The sequence below is a fragment of the Ochotona princeps genome, chromosome 12, assembly GCF_030435755.1.
Source record: "Ochotona princeps isolate mOchPri1 chromosome 12, mOchPri1.hap1, whole genome shotgun sequence".
Classification (NCBI taxonomy): Eukaryota; Metazoa; Chordata; class Mammalia; order Lagomorpha; family Ochotonidae; genus Ochotona; species Ochotona princeps.
This window is the reverse complement of record NC_080843.1, coordinates 668,851-689,977: the sequence shown is the minus strand read 5'-3', so window position 1 is coordinate 689,977 and position 21,127 is coordinate 668,851. Positions and strand designations below refer to the sequence as shown.

Genomic DNA, 21,127 nt, shown 5'->3' with positions numbered 1-21,127 from the left:
CATTTCCTGTCCCGCTCCAGCTCCCTGCTAACGCGGAAGCAGCAGACGGTGCTGGGCCCTGCTCTCAGTGGGAGAAGCCCGTGGCTCCTGCCGGGCCCACTCCGGATCACTGTGGCCTTCTGGGGCGTGAACCAGAGTGTCTCTCAGTGTGTCCCTCTGCTGTAACTGATTTTTCAAGCATTTTTTTTGAGAGAACAGTTGGGGGCGAGGGTGGCAGAGCAGCAGGCTCACTATCCCATGTGTCAGGGTGGGTCCCAGCTCCGTTTCCAACCCACATTCTTACAAGGGTTCCCTGGGAGGCAGCCGACGATGGCCCAGTGCCTGGGCCCTGGGTGCCCACAGACGGCCCAGGTGGAACTCCTGGCTCCCGGCTTCAGCCTGGCCCAGTCCTAGCTGTTGCTGGCCTTTGGGGAGTGACCAGCAGGTGGACAAGCTCTGTTCCTCCCTGTCCCTTGCTGTGCCTTTCAAGGACATGAAAAGTAAATAAACATTTTTTTTAAAAAATACTTCGGTGCAAATTTAACAGCCATGCTAATTGGAGTCTTCAGAAAACTTATTAAAATACATAGAAGAAATTGCGTGAATCTCAAATTTTTATACCAAAGTCAGTGTGTATTTTAATTTCTTCTCTGGAGAGGCAGAGATTGAGCCTGGGGAGCTGGCCCAGGCCCACTGTGCAGGCTGAGCGTCCCACCTCCGGGAGTGGGCAGGGAGCCCCTGGGACACCCCGGTGCCCAAGGCCAAGGCTGCAGGCAGGCTGCTGAGGCTGCGAGAGGTCAGCCTTTGTTCCCTGAGCCACCCGCCTTTGGACGAGCCATCTGCATAATTCAGGACAATCTGCTTCCTAGAGCTCCAACCATTTAAATGTAAATTTCTTCACAGAAACATCTGGAATCATTTTTGCTGGAACGTCTGTGTATCATGACCCGTCTCCTTGACACAAACTTAACCATTGCAAGACCCGGGTGGTCTCCGACCTCCAAGGAGAAAGATGGAGAGGCAGGCTCCGGAAACAGTGAGATGAGGGCACAGCCGTGGGAGTGTGGACAGGGCCCCCAGACGGGGGAGCCAGGAGGAGGAGAGCTCTGGCCAACAGCCCTCATGACCTGGAAATCCCAGGATGGGGGAGACTGGGCCCCAGGGCCACAGGCTCTCCGCCACTGCCCAGCACCTCTCCATGGGCCCCAGGGCTGTGGCCTCTGTGCCACCTGCCCAGGACTTCTCTGCTCTGTAGCTCACCGTGCTGGGCTTGTCCACTGGTGCTCAGAGTGCAGTCCAGTCCCCTGGTCACACACTGAGCAAGCCATGAGGACAGACAGGCACAGACAGCATAGAGGACCTGCCACCTGACAACCTCACAGGCCACATCCTCCCTCCCAGCCACGGACTCTGCTCATGACCTCCACACAGGACAGGGCCCCTCCACACAGTCCAGTTGTCACAGGCACCTGGACAGGGTCCTGGCTCACAGCCCAGTGTGATGTCACAGGTGCCCGGCTCACTTCCTGCCGTGAGGTCACAGACCCTTGCCATTCCGCATATCCTGGAGACCAGACCTGGCGACACTGAAGGCCTTCAGGAGAGGGACCTGCTCCTTGGCCAGCGGGACCATGATGATGACCTGGTTAGGGACCCTGCGGATTGTCTTCCTGCTGTACTGCTGGCGGAATGCAGACTTGCAGCCATTCAACACGACCTCAGGTAAAGCCCGCCGGGTGCCCGGCAGAGTGGAGGTGCCTGGCACCTTTCTCAAGGAGCCTCACTCCCTTCCCTCACCCCGTGGACCGCTCCGTTTCCAAGCTGGGCTCCGCGGGGCAGGCGGCCATTCACTGACCTTAGCTGTTCTCACGGGAGTTTTCCAAGCTGGGCGAGAGTGTCCCTTGTGCAGTCCCAGTGACCGTGTCTGTGGCCACCCCATGTGCCCCCACAATCTCAGGGCACTTCCACATGGCTCGACACTACTCATCATGCGTGCCAGATGTCTTTGCGTACAGGAAGCCCAAGTGTATCAGCCACTCCTTGGTAGCGGATGCCACGGGTTAGAGAAAACCTGAGCTGGGCAGGTCGGGTTCGCGGGGACACCCTGTCTGGAGCTGGGGTTGGGAGGGTGGTCAGACGGCAGAGGCCAAACACCTGGGGTCAGGCCGTGTCTGAGAAGGCCGTGAGGAGGAGGGTTACGCAGCGTGAGGCGTGATGCAGTTCTCCGCAAGTTTAACCAAACGGAATCACTTCAGGCTGCCGCCCCTCGTTTCTGGGGCAGGTGTGGTGGGGTCACGGGCTAAGCCGCCCTTGCAGTGCCCGCACCCTGTAGCCCAGGGCCTGCTCCTCCACTCTTCCCAGCCAGTCCCGCTCATGCACCTGGCAAGATGGCAGCCAGCAGCCGGACTCTCCAGCTCCCTGCTGCCCCCAGGGGAGACCTGGGAGCTCCTGGCTCCTGGCTGCAGCCTGGCCCGAGGTAGATGTCTGGGACGTGAACCGCAGCTGGCAGCTCTCAGGCTCCTGGCCTTTTGCACACATAAACGAACCCTATAGGAAACAGCCTCTCTCTGCCTTGCTCCCCGCCCTGAGCTTCATCCAAGAAGACGAGAGTTACAAACAACACAGGAGGCCCAGCTTGATTCCTCCTGTAAGGGCAGCAGGGGGTATGACTGACCACACGCCTGACCACACACCTGACCACACGACTGACCACACATCTGACCACACACCTGACCACACACACCTGACCACACATCTGACCACACGCCTGACCACACATCTGACCACACGCCTGACCACACGCCTGACCACACATCTGACCACACGCCTGACCACACATCTGACCACACATCTGACCACACGCCTGACCACACGCCTGACCACACATCTGACCACACACCTGACCACACGCATGACCACACACATGACCACATGTCTGATCACACTTCTGGTTTGCGGGAGCTTTTCCTGGTCAACCTGAGGTCAGTGGTTTGCAGCCTCATGGGTCATGCACTCACCCTCAGCCTTCACATGTGGCACCCAAGACCCCAGGCTCTCAGTCCTGTGAGACTTTGCTTCCTTGAGCCTGGCACATCCCAGCCAGTTTGCTGAGCACCGTACTCAGCCCATTGGCCCTGCATGCCCGTGCACCCACCTTCCCATGGGAGCCTCGGAGCCCCACAGCCAAGGCTTCCAGGAGTGCCCAGCTGCCAGGATAGGATTCTCAGAGGACTCATACAAGTCATTTGCACAAATCAGAGTTTCTGAATTCTGGAGCCAAGGGCTGGAGAGAAAACACAAATCTCTCTCTGATTTGAAACATAATACCAAAGTATCATAAGTTTTATGGACTTAAGAGCTGGGCTGGGGGTAGGGTGAGGGAGAGGCGTCTTTGAATCCTGGAACTATTAAGGAGCCGGCAACATTTTCAACAAAACCTTGTGCAGCTCCAGTGCCTGCACCAACCTCCTAGGTCTCCCCAAGCCTCCTGAGTCTCCCCCAGTCTCCCCCAGTCTCCTCGAGTCTCCCACCATCTCCCCCAGTCTCCCAAGTCTCCCCCAGTCTCCCCTAGTCTCCTCGAGTCTCCTCGAGTCTCCATGAGTCTCCCCCAGTCTCCATGAGTCTCCCCCAGTCTCCATGAGTCTCCTTAAGTCTCCCCCAGTCTCCCCAAGTCTCCTCAAGTCTCTCCCAGTCTCCCTGAGTCTCTCCCAGTCTCGAGTCTCCCAGCCAGCTCTCCCCGAGTTTCCCCCAGTCTCCCCGAGTCTCCCCCAGCCTCCCTGAGTCTCCTCCAGTCTCCCCGAGTCTCCTCCAGTCTCCCCGAGTCTCCTCCAGTCTCCCCAAGTCTCCCTGAGTCTCCTCCAGTCTCCCCGAGTCTCCTCCAGTCTCCCCAAGTCTCCCTGAGTCTCCTCCAGTCTCACTGAGTCTCCCCGAATCTCCTCCAGTCTCCCCAAGTCTCCTCCAGTCTCCCTGAGTCTCCTCCAGTCTCCCTGAGACTCCCCGAGTCTCCTCCAGTCTCCCTGAGTCTCCCCAAGTCTCCTCCAGTCTCCCCAAGTTTCCCTGAGTCTCCCCCAGCCTCCCTGAGTCTCCTCCAGTCTCCCCGAGTCTCCTCCAGTCTCCCCGAGTCTCCTCCAGTCTCCCGGAGTCTCCCCGAGTCTCCTCCAGTCTCCCTGAGACTCCCCGAGTCTCCTCCAGTCTCCCTGAGACTCCCCGAGTCTCCTCCAGTCTCCTCCAGCCTCCCTGAGTCTCCTCCAGTCACCCCGAGTCTCCTCCAGTCTCCTCCAGCCTCCTTGAGTCTCCTCCAGTCTCCCCGAGTCTCCTCCAGTCTCCCTGAGTCTCCTCCAGTCTCCTCCAGTCTCCCCAAGTCCCCCGAGTCACCCCCCGTCTCCCCGAGTCTCCGAGCTCTGCATCATCTAGCACCAGCCACTGCATGGACATCGCAGTCCCGCCTTCGATTCTCAACACCCCTGCCCGTGCTCCAGCCCACACCTGTGAGCTGAGCTTGCTGGGAAGCCAGACCCCAAGCTGCTGGGGATTCCTGGAACTGAAGCTGCCAGTCACTGCCTCCAGGGTGACCTCAGGAACCAGCCAAGCATCTGGCCATGGGAGACTTGGAAGGACCATAGCCACTGAGCTGGGGAAGAGCACGCGTTTAGGCAGCCGACAAGCAGAACCAACTACCTGTGACATAACCGAGTTGTGACAAAGATCCCTGTCCCAGGACCTGCTGTGGGCCACAAGGGCATAGAGACTCCGGGCATTCCTCGCGGGCCTGAAATACTCGTGTACTGCCTGCCCATGCTCAAACATGACACAAATGTGACTCAATGCCCCCTTGCCTGGCCACAGCTTCCACGTGGTTCCACAAAGGTGGAAAATTCCACCTCTGTCCCCTCGCCAGGAGAACCAACCACCCCTTGGACACCCCCGGCCTTCTGGAAGCTCCTCAGGGCAGTTGGAGGTCCTGAGAATTTGAACCAAGAAGGCATCAAGCCTGCCAGCTGCTCTGAACATTTAACCAGGCAGGAGCCATGCAACACGGACCTTGATGCCAACTCAACCCCAGAAGCACTCCAGGAAACACCACAGAGCTGGCCAAGTGCACGAGGCCTCAGTTCTCACTGTGCAGGTGGGACACGTCACACAAGGAACTCCGGCACAACAATATCTCACCAGAGACACGGAGCTCAGTCCCTGAGGATGAGGGTGCAGCCAGGGCTCGCCCACAAGGACGGGACAGAAACCCCAGAGCCACGGCTGCCACAGTCACATCCAACCCCAGTGACGAAAGCTGCTGGCTCCACCTGGCCAGACTACACACACTGCTCTTCCTCACCCGCCTCGGTGGAAGCACACTGCTTGGCTGGTGGTCAGCTGGGCCCTGCATGTCCACCAGCACCCTGCTGCCCGCGACCTCCCCTAGCACTGTCCCACAGTGCCCTGCTGCCCACGACCTCCCTAGCACTGTCCCACAGTGCCCTGCTGCCCACAACCTCCCCTAGCACTGTCCCACAGTGCCCTGCTGCCCGCGACCTCCCCTAGCACTGTCCACCAGCACCCTGCTGCCCGCGACCTCCCTAGCACTGTCCCACAGTGCCCTGCTGCCCGCGACCTCCCCTACCACTGTCCCACAGTGCCCTACTGCCCGCGACCTCCCTAACACTGTCCCACAGTGCCCTGCTGCCCACGACCTCCCCTAGTACTGTCCACCAGCACCCTGCTGCCCACGGCCTCCCTAGCACTGTCCCACAGTGCCCTGCTGCCCGCGACCTCCCCTAGCACTGTCCACCAGCACCCTGCTGCCCGCGACCTCCCTAGCACTGTCCACCAGCACCCTGCTGCCCACGACCTCCCCTAGCACTGTCCCACAGTGCCCTGCTGCCCGCGACCTCCCCTAGCACTGTCCCACAGTGCCTTGCTGCCCGCGACCTCCCTAGCACTGTCCACCAGCACCCTGCTGCCCGCGACCTCCCCTAGCACTGTCCCACAGTGCCCTGCTGCCCGCGACCTCCCCTAGTACTGTCCACCAGCACCATGCTGCCCGCGACCTCCCCTAGCACTGTCCACCAGCACCATGCTGCCCGCGACCTCCCCTAGTACTGTCCACCAGCACCCTGCTGCCCGCGACCTCCCCTAGCACTGTCCACCAGCACCATGCTGCCCGCGACCTCCCTAGCACTGTCCCACAGTGCCCTGCTGCCCGCGACCTCCCCTAGCACTGTCCCACAGTGCCCTGCTGCCCGCGACCTCCCCTAGCACTGTCCCACAGTGCCTTGCTGCCCGCGACCTCCCCTAGTACTGTCCCACAGTGCCCTGCTGCCCGCGACCTCCCCTAGTACTGTCCACCAGCACCCTGCTGCCCGCGACCTCCCCTAGTACTGTCCCCACAGTGCCCTGCTGCCCGCGACCTCCCTAGCACTGTCCCACAGTGCCCTGCTGCCCGCGACCTCCCCTAGCACTGTCCCACAGTGCCTTGCTGCCGGCGGCCTGCCCTCACACCGCCCCCACAGTGCCCTGGCTGCCCGCAACCTGCCCTCACACCGCCCCACAGTGTCCTGTTGCCTGCGACCTCCCCACCACTGCCCCCACAGTGGCCTGGCTGCCCGCGACCTCCAAACCACTGCCCCCACAGTGCCCTGGATGCCCGCGACCTCCCCACCACTGCCCCCACAGTGCCCTGGCTGCCCGCGACCTCCCCACCACTGCCCCCACAGTGCCCTGGCTACTCGCAACCTCTCCGTGCAGACCAAAAGTAGGGCAGGGTGAATCCCCGAGCAGGAAGCAGCTCCAGCCTCCTATTGCTTCCCCCTCCCCCGCCCTCAGCTAGCACAGAAACCACAGGCTGAAGCTCGGGACATATTGCTGCTGCCCACAGCGACCCGGGCAGTCCTCTCCCCTGCCCACGGCGACCCACAGTGACCCGGGCAGTCCTCTCCCCTGCCCACGGCGACACTCACAGTGACCCGGGCAGTCCTCTCCCCTGCCCACGGCGACACTCACAGTGACCTGGGCAGGACTGTGCAGCCTGACTGCATCTGAGTCTGGGTGTGACCCATGAACGCAGTGCAAGGGCTGTTTGAGTTTACCCTTGCAGGAGCACTCCATACTGGGGGCATTACCACAGGAGCTGGTCACAGGGCATGGCTCTCTCACCTGACAGCACCTGGCTGACCCCCATGGAATTACTGGGCATCAGACCATAGGGTGTGGTTGTTTCCATGTGTTACAATTATGGGCAATGGGCAATGGGGCATGGCTCTCCCATGTGTGGAATCATGGGACACACCCAGGCATGGGGGCAGGATGGCCATGACATGGTGGTGGCGACAGAGGGAAGTAACCCTAGCTTCTCCTGATCTGTCCTGATGAAGCCCACACAGAGTCCCAGCACCGCACAGGACACAGTCCCAGCACTGCACAGGACACAGAGTCCCAGCACTGCACAGGCCACAGTCCCAGCACTCCACAGGACACAGTCCCAGCACTCCACAGGGCACAGTCCCAGCACTCCACAGGGCACAGTCCCAGCACCGCACAGGACACAGTCCCAGCACCGCACAGGACACAGTCCCAGCACTGCACAGGCCACAGTCCCAGCACTGCACAGCACACAGTCCCAGCACTGCACAGGACACAGTCCCAGAGTCCCAGCACCGCACAGGCCACAGTCCCAGCACCGCACAGGGCACAGTCCCAGCACCGCACAGGACACAATCCCAGCACCGCACAGGCCACAGTCCCAGCACCGCACAGGGCACAGTCCCAGCACCACACAGGGCACAGTCCCAGCACTCAGAGGTGCACAGTCCCAGGACTCAGAGGTGCACAGTCCCAGCACTCCAAAGGGCACAGTCCCAGCACTCAGAGGCGCACAGTCCCAGCACTGCACAGGGCACAGTCCCAGCACTCAGCAGTGGATCCTGCATGCAGGACACACATGGATGAGACAAGGGACGGTCTCACCAAGCCGAGGGCCAGCTCCCGGTGCAAGGCTCGGGGAGAAGAGACAGCAGGAGCAGAGGGTGGCAGCTCCAGGCGACCAGGCTCCGTGCGGCCGCTCCATGTCACAGAACAAACCCTGGCTGCTGCACCTGCTGCTGACTGGCAATCAGGACAGACACGAGGTTATTTTTAACAAAGCGCCCGCACACACAGCTGCCCCGCTCTTGATGCCTCGCTCAGGTCCCGCCCAAGGAGGGCTGTGCCTGCCTGTTCCTCCCCGAGGTAGCTGCTTGGGAAGTGTGGACAGCGCCAGCAGGCCTTTCTCCCCGTTTCCCCACATTGTTCTCCCACCCGAGCAGATGAGCCCATTGCGATGCAGATTGTCGTCTTTAGAGCCATTTGGAAAACGGCTTTGTCCCTGGTTTAGCTGCATCTTCAAATTCTGGGAGCAGAACGCTGTGCGCTCCGGGAGGGAAGGTGCAGAGACCCTGCCCACCCATCTCTGGAGAGGCCAGGCCTGACTTGGCCCCTGGACAGCCTCTGATACAGGAAGTCACATCTGGGTGTGCTGCCCAGGAGGAAGCCAGGCTGGAATGGCAGCTCTTGGCCCATGGCTGCTGGAGCTGCTGGTCAGACGGCCCACACCGTGGACAGGGACAGGCTGGCCACACCCCGTGCATAGGGACAGGCTGGCCACATTCCATGGACGTGGACAGGCTGGCTGGTGCACCCTCAAGACCTCATGCCCATCTGCTCAGGGAACCTGGACTGCCCCTGGGGGATCCCTGCCCACATACAGAGCCACAACATGAAGTCATGTGACACATACCTTTCCCACTCCAAGCCCCCGGCGCTGCTGGGACACACGAGCTGGGACAGGACACCACGGCACCCCAGCCTGTGCACTGGGCACTCGGGGATCACAGCCGGGAGGCCCTAGGCCACAGCCCAGGGCTCCACTGACGCACTTCCCCAGCAGGACACGTGTGAGGACTTGGGCGCCGAGTCCCTGCTGAGAGAGCCCAGCCCCTCATCCCAGGCCCTGGGCTCCCGTGGCCTAGGCAGGAACCCCAAGGCCTCCACGCCGATGACCCCGGGGGTCCCCAGGACCCGTGTCCCTCCTTTGCTCCCTCAGGGCAGCTGGCTGAGCCCAGCATCCCTGGAGCTGGGGCCACCTCCTCTCCATCTCTGGGATCTGCCCCAGATACAAGGTGGCAGGTCTGGGCTCCAAGCACCCAGGTCTGGGGGCAGGGGCCGAAGGTCAGGGCGTCATGGGCTCATCCCCAGGGCCGCCCTGGCATGGGCACCTTCCCCACCCTTGTCCAACTGAGAAAACCAAGGCCGCAGGGGACGTGCTTGGAGCCGTCTCAGGACCCACGGGTGTGACAGGAAAGCAGGCTGGGAGGATCCTGACGAGCCACGTCCTTGGCAGGGGCATCAGAACCATGTCCACATCACAACTCAGCACTCTGCTTCCCCCTAGATCAAGCCACTGAAATGCCGCCCAATGCAAAAACTCAAGACATGCCTGGAGTTTTTGGTGAGGAGCCCCTGGAGTCGGCTCCTTACCAGAGGGGCGGGAGTGTTCTTGGCGGGGGCGGGGGGCGAGTTCCTGCACCTGCTATGTTCCACCAGCGACCCCAGGCTCGGGCGGGGCAGGGCAGCGGTCCCGTGTCACCCTGGCTTCATCGTGTCCCCGTGTGTTTCTCCCAAGACGAGATTCTTGTCCAGGAGATGCTGGAACCCAACAGAACGAAGCTGACTAAAACACAAAGCACGGCCGCGATGCTGTCCACCGTGACGACCAAGGACAAAAGCAAGTCCCATTCGGGCCCACGTTGGTACTGGGCGGCCCTGGGTGGCTGTAGGTGTACCTGGGCATCCCTGGGTGGCCCTGGGCAGTCCTGGTGCAGCAGCCTTGGGCAGCCATAGGAGGCTCTGAGTGTTGCTGAATGTCCCTGGATGGCCACAGGTGTCCCTGGGCTGCTGTGTCCCTGGGCAGCCCTGGGTGGACCTGGGTGGCACAGCCATGAGCACTCAGCTATGCTATCCCAACCATGTCCAAGTCCAGGGCATTCGCAGGACCCAGTTGGACAGCAGGAAGAACAGGGTCGCGTGGGCAGCAGGAGGACAGGACCATATGGGCAGGAAGGACAGGGCAACGTAGACCCATCTGTGTGGTGCCCACGGCGGTGGGGCTATTTATTGTGGGTTCCAGGATGGTCAGGCTGAGGTACAGCTGTCCCCAGCCCCTGCTTCCTGAGGTCCCAGACTGACCCCGACAGCCGCCTGCACCAGGGCCAGGTGGGCAGCAGCACCTCCATGTGGCCCATGTGCAGGAAGCTTGGGCTCCTGGGACACTGCAGACTTTATCACCCCCAGTTCCTGCAATTAGTTCACCCGACATGAGTGGGAGCCCAGGCCTCAGGGTCAGGGCCATCCGGTGCCTGCCTGTCCCCCACGCCATGTTCAGAGAGACAAGGCCAACAGCATCGAGTGGCCTCTGGCAGACAGCAGGCCAAGTGTCAGCAGCTCCTGGGGGCTCACTTGCAAACCACAGTGAACTTCCCCCAGCCCTAGCATACCCTGTAGTCTGGGATGGTCCAGGCTTGGGCCTTCTCAGACCTCCCATGATGCACAAGGGACAATGTACAGGTCAGTGGCCACCTCCCCCAACCCCTGTGCCCTTGTCCCTGTGCCTAGGCTGTGGCCATCGTCATACCCAACATGACTGGGCCAGCAGTGTGTAATGGACACACCTCCCCCTCTTCCACGTGCTGTGTAATGGACACACCTCCCCCTCTTCCACGTGCTGTGTCATGGACACACCTCCCCTCCACGTGCTGTGTAATGGACACACCTCCCCCTCTTCCACGTGCTGTGTAATGGACACACCTCCCCCTCTTCCACGTGCTGTGTAATGGACACACCTCCCCCTCTTCCACGTGCTGTGTAATGGACACACCTCCCCCTCTTCCACGTGCTGTGTAATGGACACACCTCCCCCTCTTCCACGTGCTGTGTAATGGACACACCTCCCCCTCTTCCACGTGCTGTGTAATGGACACACCTCCCCTCCACGTGCTGTGTAATGGACACACCTCCCCTCCACATGCTGTGTAATGGACACACCTCCCCCTCTTCCACGTGCTGTGTAATGGACACACCTCCCCCTCTTCCACGTGCTGTGTAATGGACACACCTCCCCCTCTTCCACGTGCTGTGTCATGGACACACCTCCCCTCCACGTGCTGTGTAATGGACACACCTCCCCCTCTTCCACGTGCTGTGTCATGGACACACCTCCCCTCCACGTGCTGTGTAATGGACACACCTCCCCTCCCCGTTTCTCAGACTCTGCTGTGGAGGAGGGGAGCCAGGCTGACGCATCTGAGACTTACCATGAGCTGCTGGAACACCTGCAGTTCTCCACTGGCAGTGAGGACAAGACTCCCAGCAATGGTATGCCTGGGGACTCAGCCTTCCCCAGGGGCCCAGGCTGCTGGGGCAGGGGAAGGCCCAGCCACCCCCTCCTCTCGCCCACAAAAGGGGCCACAGCAGGCTGCTGAGAGAGCCAGGGTGTTCCCAGGACACCCCCAAGCCCACTGGTGAGCTTGCTGGGAAGACAGCAGTGTGCTAGGCCCAAGGTGTAACTGGAACGCCCACAGGGCAGGGCCCGAGGACCGAGAACTTGCAACGGGAAGTGTGTGTCAGGGGCAGGACACGGGCTGGGCAATGCGCTGGGCGCAGAGCTGATTGAATGCTTGCTCCCAGCCCCTGGCTGCTCTGGGGGCCCAGAACTCTGCATTCGGTCCGACCTCTGGTCTGGCACCGAGGGTGTCCAACACTCGACAAAACACAAACGTGCTTGTGTCTCACACTGAAGGGGCTGTGAGCATGGGGTGGGGCAGTGATTGCGAGTTACTGCAGAGGGATCTCCAGGTAAATCCCCACACTGAGTGACAAGCTCACAAGCAGCCACGTGAACACGTGTGTCCACACTGGGATGATGGGCACGCCGACTTCCCCGCATTCTCAACGAAGACTGGCTGATGCGTGAGAATGTGAGTCCCCATTTTAGAGAAAGGCGAGCCATCCCATGGAGTGGCCAACACGACTTCCCTGTTTTTCCCACGCTCTGCACTGAAGAAGTCAGCACGGACGAGAGCGCCCACACTGGGGTCACTGCGGAGAGCTACCACGAACCACAGCTGTCTTCCACAGGTGAGGGGACCCCGGGTCACAGCCCAGGCACCAAGGCTTTCGCCTGCAGAGGGCAGGCCACAAGCACCTGTCAGGTGCTACAGGGCTTCCATGGCACTCCCACAGCATGTCCAACATGTGCTGGGGACCCTTCGGTGCGAGGCACGTGGTGCCGATCAGCAGGGTTCTCTCAGCACAGCCCCCGTGACATCCACTCCTTACCCCACCTTCCCACTGGCCCCAGTGTCGACTGGCAGGTGTGTGCAACCCTGTATCCAGACAGGCAGTGCTTGGGTCCAGCAGACACATGGCTTCACCCCAATCTCTCAGTTCTGTCTCGGGCACCCTCAGGCTCACCCCACATGGAAGGCCTAGCAGGCGCACAGCTCGGCAGCCTCCAGGACCTCCAGCTCCAGGGCCTGGGAGGAGACGACGGCCTCACTTGAGGTGTCTGCATCAGAAACACTAGCACTTACAAGTCCTTAGCTGCTCTAGGTTAAAGACTCTTGGACGCGACGGAGGAGTAGCGTGAAGCCCCTGGGCCAGGGGCGCAGGTGAAAACACCCTGAGTGGCCAGCTTTGCGGCAGGCCACAGTGAGACTTCAGGGCGTTCCAAAAGGGGGGGACAGTTCAGCTGGCAGTGTTCAGGAGCAGAAGCTGAGGCTGCCCAAGGCCCTAGTGATGCTGTGAGTTCCAAAGGTGTTGCTGCATGACACCCATCCAGGGAAACCTGACACTGCAGCGCGCTGGGTAGAGTTTCATTCAAGAGGCAGACACAGTCACACACAGTCTCACACACAATCACATGCACAGTCACATAAGTCTCACACACAGCCACATACTCAGCCACAGCAACACACAGTCACACAATCACAGAGTCACACACAGCCACACACACACAATCACAGCCTGTCACACAGTCACACACAATCACACACAGTCACACACAGCCACACACACTCACACACAGCCGCACACACACAATCACAGCCTGTCACACAGTCACGCACACTCACACACAGAGTCCCACACGGTCACACACAGTCGGACAGCCACACAGTCACACACAGTCACACGTGCAGACGCGCACAGAAGCAGATGGCGCACATGGTCACAGTAGCCACACACAGCCACACACACTCACACACACAATCACAGCCTGTCAGTCATGCACACTCACACACAGTCGCACAGTCACACACAGAGTCCCACACGGTCACACACAGTCGGACAGCCACACAGTCACACACAGTCACACGTGCAGACGCACACAGAAGCAGATGGTGCACACGGTCACAGTAGCTGGAGCCTGGCGACACTAAATCCAGGAGCTGCCTCCAGGTCTCGCTCCGGGAGCAGGGGTCTCAGCCCTTGAGGCACCGCTTGCTGTCTCTGAGGGTCAAAGCTGAGACAGCCCCCCTCGACTGCTGGCTCACCCCCACAAACACCGTCAACAGCAGGGGCTGCCCAGGGACTCTGCCAGGGTCCTCACAGCCAGGGCCTGCAGCCCCCCAAGCATTAGCTAGAAGGCCGGGCTCAGGAGGGAGTGGGGACTTGGACCCAGGCACCGGGATCCATGACGTGGGTGTTCTCCGTGACATCCAGACCGCAGCCCCAGGCACCCGCCCCGGTGTTGAGTCTGCCAGCGCATCATGCCAAGCCTGAGCAGCTCAACGATGCCGGCATGATGTCGGCATGACGCCGGACCAGCCCAGGAAAGCCGGGGTTGAGGCACACAGAGGGGGACGCACCGTTGGACCGGGCTCCAGCTGATCACCTGCCCTCAGGGACTGCAGCACGTGTCCCAGCTGAGGTCCAGGCGTGGCGGGGGAAGGTGCCATCATGCGGGAAACAGAAGTGACAAGTGGCTGACCAGATGCGGGATGCCCCACGCACTGGAGGTCTTGGTGCTACAGTGGTCACCAGGTTAAAGGTCACGATGATGTGAGAGGCGGGTATGCGACAGAGGGCAGGGAGGTCAGCAGTTGCGGACACGCAAAGCCACAGCATGCCCTGAGAGGACCCGTCGGCCTGAGGAGGGGTTCACGGAGCAGAGGAGGCCACCGGACACAGAAGTGGGGAGGAGACACACAGCGGGGCAGTGGCTGAGGATGCCCCAGGTTCACACTGCAGGAGCAAGATGCTCAGGCAGCAGGCAGGGACAGTGACAGCCATCAAACACAAGTCCCACACGCACGTCATAGTCATGTGTACACACCACACTCATCACACTGCACATACCACATACATCAGTCATGTGTGTACACACACCACACATGCCAGTCATGTGTACACACTACACACACCACACTGCACACACCACACATGCCAGTCGTGTGTGTACACACTACACACCACACTGCACACGCCACACGTCAGTCATGTGTGTACACACTACACACCACACTGCACACGCCACACGTCAGTCATGTGCGTACACACTACACACCACACTGCACACACCCCACATGCACATGCATATACCACTCACTTCACACAATGCACCACACAACATACACACATCCTGCACACACGACTCTCAAGGCATGCTGTATTCCAGTTGCCCAACATTTTATAACAGTGCAGCCTGCAAGCAGCTGGAGGGGAGAACAGAACTTTGCTCAGAAGTGAGCAAGCAGCGCCCACAGCCGAGCGAGTCTGAGGCTGCGGCCAGGAGAACAATGGGGAACGCTAGCCGACGCTGCGCCCCAGAGTTGTCAACTCAGGGAAAACGTCTGACAAACAACAAAGACAAAGTAAGATTCCTCACAAACAAAAGCCCAGAGACCACATTGTTAGCAGATCTGCAAAATTAGAAACACTGAGCTGCGTTTCACAGCCTGAACGGTGATTGCCCAAACAAATGCGAAGTGCAGAGATGGGAGAAATGAAAGGAAATGGCGAATTCTGCCCCGCGCACCACAGCCGCTTGTGAAACCCAACAGGCCCCGCCAAGGAGGCGAGGGAGCACCGAGGGCAGCAGCAGCAGGAGGTACCGGCTCCTGCCCCTGGGGCGGGGATGGCCCCTGCAGCCCTGTCCAGTCCTAAGGCCCGCAGAGGGACGCGGCAACTGGGACCTTCGGAAGGGGGAATGAATGCGGAGCCCCTGAGGCAACAAGCTGGCCCTTTCGCCCCATCACCCCAACTGCCTGTTGCCCCCAGACATCCAGCACGGCTCACCAGGCACCTGGCACTGCTGAGATTGGTGCCTTGGAATTGTGAGAAATAAGCCCACCAGAGACTACCTGTCCACCCAAGGCAAGTGCCAGAGGTCAGCCAGAGTGAGGCTTTCCTCCTGCCCGTCAGGAGAGGCGACAGCGGGCTGCAGACACTAGGCCCCATCCCGCTCCCCAGCAGCTGGGTACGGGGCCAGGGCCGCCCGCCCGCCCGCCCGAGAGACGCCTAGCACGCCCGGAGTGGCCCTTTGCATCCGCCAGCCTATGTCTCTCATTGCGAGTTTGCACTCAAGAGTTGAACGTTCTCTTCGTTAAGAAAGAAAAAATAAAAGCACCTAAAAGCTGTTACAAGTGACTTGTTTGAAAACACTGGTTTAAAGCAACCACCACAGACGCTTGTGGGAGGCATAAAGAGTGACATAAACTGACCCCGACAAGCTGGTGACAGGAAACCTGGGGCTGCCCCGCCTGGAGGCCGGGGCCTGGGCCACACACCCTCTTCGAGTGCCAGTGTACACAGGCAGGCCAGCCCGGGGAGCAAGACCCAGCAACGAGGGCCACAGGCACATGGAAGCACACACATGCACACAGGACACACATGCTCAAAGGCACATGCAGGTACAACAGGACACACAGACACACACAGGACACACACATGCACACAGGACACACAGACACAACAGGACACACAGAGACACACACATGCACACAGGACACATAGACACAACAGGACACACACACATGCACACACAGGACAGAGGCATACACATGCTGAATGAAGGGACAAGAGAAGAGGCACATACGTGCACACAGGACGAGGGACGCAGGGGCCACCCCGGGTCATACAGCATGCAAGTGGGGTGAAGCACCGAGCGGGCCGAGGGGAATCAGCACGTGAGGCACAGTTTCTCAAGACACACAGCGGCATGAGGACGTGCGTCTCCACCACAGCGCTTCAGGACCCAGAGAGGCCACTGTCCACTTGGCATCCCCCAATCGCAGCTGTCATCCGGAAGACTGGCAGGAAGATGTCTGCCGGAAGACGCCATCTGACCGTGGAGGAAGCCAGGCCTTCCCAACCCAGCCTGATCTGCTCTGAGGCCTGGGGGAGTCTGGGGGTGCCACCGCCCGCCCCCCACCAGGCACCATGCTAATGGCTCCGGGGACCCAGGCAAAGGCGTCCTGCGCTGCACATGCCCCCAACCAAGGAGCCAGAATTCACTGAGCACTTAAGCCTAGGAGCCACCGGCTCCTGTGCAAGCCCCGGGAGGACTCGTGGGGTCCATGTGAACACCCTCGCTCACAGCGTGGAGGGGTCAGCATTGGGGATGGGGGGGTGGCTGGCCCCTCCCCAACAAACCCTCAGCTCCTCCTCCTTACCTCAGCTCCCCCTCCTCCTTACCTCAGCTCCCCCTCCTCCTTACCTCAGCTCCTCCTCCTCACCTCAGCTCCCCCTCCTCCTCACCTCAGCTCCTCCTCCTCCTCACCTGAGCTCCCCCTCCTCCTCACCTCAGCTCCCCCTCCTCACCTCAGCTCCCCCTCACCTCAGCTCCCCCTCCTCCTCACCTCAGCTCCCCCTCCTCCTCACCTCAGCTCCCCCTCCTCCTCACCTCAGCTCCCCCTCCTCCTCACCTCAGCTCCCCCTCCTCCTCACCTCAGCTCCCCCTCCTCACCTCAGCTCCCCCTCCTCACCTCAGCTCCCCCTCCTCACCTCAGCTCCTCCTCCTCCTCACCTCAGCTCCCCCTCCTCCTCACCTCAGCTCCTCCTCCTCCTCACCTCAGCTCCCCCTCCTCCTCACCTCAGCTCCTCCTCCTCCTCACCTCAGCTCCCCCTCCTCCTCACCTCAGCTCCCCCTCCTCCTCACCTCAGCTCCCCCTCCTCACCTCAGCTCCTCTACACCCCAGCTCCTCCTCACCCTAACCCATTGCCCTGGGCACAGGTGCTCCCACCCCAATCTGGGCCTGTGGTCTCTACAGAGACCCCACATGCAGCGACAGCCTGGCATCCGAGGGAGCCGTCCGTTTACCATCCATCTACGCCTCGGATCAGCCTCCAACCACAGCACGGACTGTGCGTGCCTGTGTGGCCGGGCTCCGGCGCAGGTGTCCAGGGGGCTGGGTCAGCTGGAGCCTGACAGGGCACGGCCCTGCCTCCGTTGGCTGCTGGGGGTGCTGAAGCCCTGGGTGCCCTGGCTGAAGACACCTCTCCTGCCCCTGTTACCCCATCTTGGGGGCCCTGAGGCCCAGAGCCACATGGAGCCACAGGGGCAGCCATGCAGCAGGAGCGGCTGCTGTCCTCCAGGTCAGCCTTAGCACTGCTGGTGGAGGCTATTCAGGCTCTGGCAGCAGGGGATGCCATGCCCACCCCCCATCAGAGGCGCACAGTTCTACTGCTGGCCACACCCACCTTGCGCCACACAGGGTCACCCCTCAGTGTCCAGCTGTGCAAACAAATTCTCTTCAGCACGCAGCCCCGCTGACTGCAGCAAAGGCATGGTTTCCTGTCACTGTCCCCATAGACAGGACATGGCACTTGCTCTTCACAACAGGGAGGCCCTGCCCTACTGGTTGCTGGGCCTACAGCCTCCTCAGCGCATCAGTAAGCAGGATACCTGCCTGGACCGTTCTGCCAGGCGGCTACGACATGCACGCCGGCTCAGGGACCCTTCCTCCTCACGGCGTCACCATCACGCACGTGCATTCATCGCCAAGTTCTGTCACTGCTGGTTGGGTGGCATCCAGCTGGGTTCCCGGCGTATGAATGACACCGTGGGGCAGCTGCAAGCGCGGACAGAAGAGTTCTACTGCTGATCCATTCCGGAGGAGATTCCTCAGCCAACCCAGGGCCCCAGGACCCCTGCAGCACACCAACTGTCTCCCTACCTCCTTGGCCCACTTGGGCCGTTCCAAACTGCCAGCTCCAACTCCACCTATGGCTTTGGCACTCGCATCCCCAACAAGAGCTCACAGGCTCTACACCCTGTTCTCTCCTCCCCACACCCCCGTTCTCTCCTTTCCCCACACCCCTGTTAACTCCTCCCCACCCCCGTTCTCTCCTTTCCCCACATCCCTGCTAACTCCTCCCCACATCCCTGCTAACTCCTCCCCACCCCCCTTCTCTCCTCCCCACATCCCTGCTAACTCCTCCCCACCCCCTTCTCTCCTCCCCACATCCCTGTTAACTCCTCCCCACCCCCGTTCTCTCCTTTCCCCACACCCCCGTTCTCTCCTCCCCACATCCCTGCTAACTCCTCCCCACACCCGTTCTCTCCTCCCCATACCTGTTAACTCCTCTCCACACCTGTTCTCTCCTCCCCACACCCCCGTTCTCTCAGTGCTCCAGTAGACAGGAGGAGAGGTTTGTTGGACACTGTGGTCTCAGGCCTTCTTTTTTTTCTTTTACTTCACTTTCAACTTTGTCCTTCCACAGAGAAGAAAAATTCAAAAGATGATCCGTACTACAAGCTGTCTGATCTGGACAAAATCCTTCACAACACAGGCCGATCACCAGGTACAGCTGATCAAATTCATGGCAGGGGAGGAGAGGGCCACCGCAGGGCTAGGTATCCACTTGGCGTGGGCAGCAGCTTCCACTCTACAGCTCCTCCCTGGGCCTCGGGCACAGTCACTGACCTTCGAATCCTCACTCCAGCGTCACAGTCATGTCAGCATGGGAGCCCTGTAGCAGGAAGGAGTGCTGGACTGGGGTGCAGTGGGCAAATCCAGGCATCCTTCTAGCCTCTCAGGGGACACTGGTGGTTAATGCTGGTATTGAAGGCCAGGGTGGGACCCCATACACAAGTGTAGGTCACAAACCTGCACATCACACCTGTAATGTCACAGCAGCACGTCGCACACACGCCTGTGACATCACAGCTGCACGCATGCCTGTAACGCCGCAGCTGCACACACACCTGTAATGTCACAGCTGCACACACACCTGTGACGTCACAGCTGCACGCATGCCTGTAACGCCGCAGCTGCATGCATGCCTGTAACGCCGCAGCTGCACACACACCTGTAATGTCACAGCAGCACGTCGCACACACGCCTGTGACGTCACAGCTGCACACACACCTGTGATGTCGCAGCTGCACGCACGCCTGTAACGTCACAGCTGCACGCACACCTGTGATGTCGCAGCTGCACGCACGCCTGTAACATCACAGCTGCAAATCGCACGCATGCCTGGGTCACGTGGAGCTGCAGTCAGCGGTCCCCAGAGCCCACAGGAAATGTGCTGCCAGCATTTTTAATCTGAGCAGCAGGGGCACTGCTTGTCAGGCAGGATGGTCCGGCCTCGTGGGAGCTGTGGGACAACACCCTAGGACATTCATAAGGAATCTTCTTTTCCCAAACAGGAAACACTTTCCAGTGAAGGCGAAAGCAGACTGAGCTGACACAGGGGTTCAAGCAGTGTGACATCGACATCCCCTAGAGCCCAGCACTGCTCAGAACCCTCCCCACCCCTCCTTAGGAATATAACCCACACCCACATGGGCATCCTTAGCCATCCCGAATAAAGGCCACCGTTGATTCACACACTCCCAAAGGGATGTGGTTATTTATGGGACCAGCTGGGGGGGTGTGGGTTTCTGGGTTCTTCGTGTTTTTTAATTACGGGAAACAAGAAGAAGAAACAAAACAAGCAAGGAGACAGGGTGCCAGCATGTTCTGCTTGTCCAGAGCGGGGCATGGGGACACCATGGCACACACGCACGACACAACATTCCCGGGCCCAGCGGTGTGGCCTAGCAGCTAAAGTCCTCGCCTTGAATGCCTCGGGATCCCATATAGGCGCCGGTTCTAATCCCGGCAGCTCCACTTTCCATCCAGCTCCCTGCTTGTGGCCTGGGAAAGCAGTCGAGGACGGCCCAAAGATTTGGGATCGTGCACCCCCGTGGGAGACCTGGAAGAGGTTCCAGGTTCCCGGCTTCGGATCGGCGTGCACCAGCCTGTTGCGGCTCACTTGGGGAGTGAATCATCGGACGGAAGATCTTCCTCTCTGTCTCTCCTCCTCTCTGTATATCTGACTTTGTAATGAAATAAATAAATCTAAAACAAACAAACAAACAAAAAAAAAACAACAGTCCTATAGCATACATAGCATACATGGTCCAGGACACATGGCCTGCATGCAGAGGTATGACAGAGCTGTGACGGGCACATGGGCACACCTAGCAGGACCCTACAGCAGGCACGGCCAGAGCAGCCAGGCCCATCACTCATCACTCCACGGTGTCGTGGCAAACTCAGGTGCCTGTGCTATGGCCACCCACAGCATGGCGGCTGCCTAGGCCCAGGCAGCCCAGCAACCAGGCTAAGGGACTGAACCCCCTCAGTCACAGCCAGCCCCGTGCCCAGGTGGTGCCATGTGCTCCCTGGCTTTCTGTCTGGTGACTGGAGGCAGAGGCACTCAGCTCCTGGGCAGCCTTGAGCGATGTCTGGGTTGTGAAGCCAGAAGCCACAGCTCAGGACACCGCCTCGGAGGCTGAGACAGACGTGGCCTCAGAGGACCGACAGTTGAGAACCCGACGCCACGCAGACCACCCATGGTTTCAGAGGGCCGGAAGACTGTCCCAAAAGCACCGAGTGTGGGACGGCACTGCCCTTGGCCTGACTGCCCTGTTTCGCCAATGGAACCATCCCCGTGCCTCAGCAGACACTCAGTTCCAGCCACCCTCACCTGACCTGGCACAGACCCACGCAAGAAATTACGGGTGCAGCTGGACGATAATTGTGTTTAAGTTCTCAGTTACGCAACATAATAAAAGCAGATTTATGTGGCCCGTGTGACATTTTTACAAAAACAGTTCCCCCAACATCTGGCT

General features: G+C 60.2%; 1 protein-coding gene across 1 annotated transcript; it reads left to right on the top strand.

Moving 5' to 3' along the window:
- The first annotated feature begins 1,484 nt into the window (after nucleotides 1-1,484).
- Nucleotides 1,485-19,722, top strand: SPACA7 (sperm acrosome associated 7). Its single transcript, XM_058670838.1, has 5 exons — nucleotides 1,485-1,701; nucleotides 11,272-11,379; nucleotides 12,067-12,141; nucleotides 18,727-18,807; nucleotides 19,658-19,722. The coding sequence occupies exons 1-5, from the start codon at nucleotides 1,611-1,613 to the stop codon at nucleotides 19,672-19,674; spliced, it is 372 nt and encodes a 123-aa protein (XP_058526821.1). The 5' UTR covers nucleotides 1,485-1,610; the 3' UTR covers nucleotides 19,675-19,722.
- Nucleotides 19,723-21,127: the final 1,405 nt, after the last annotated feature.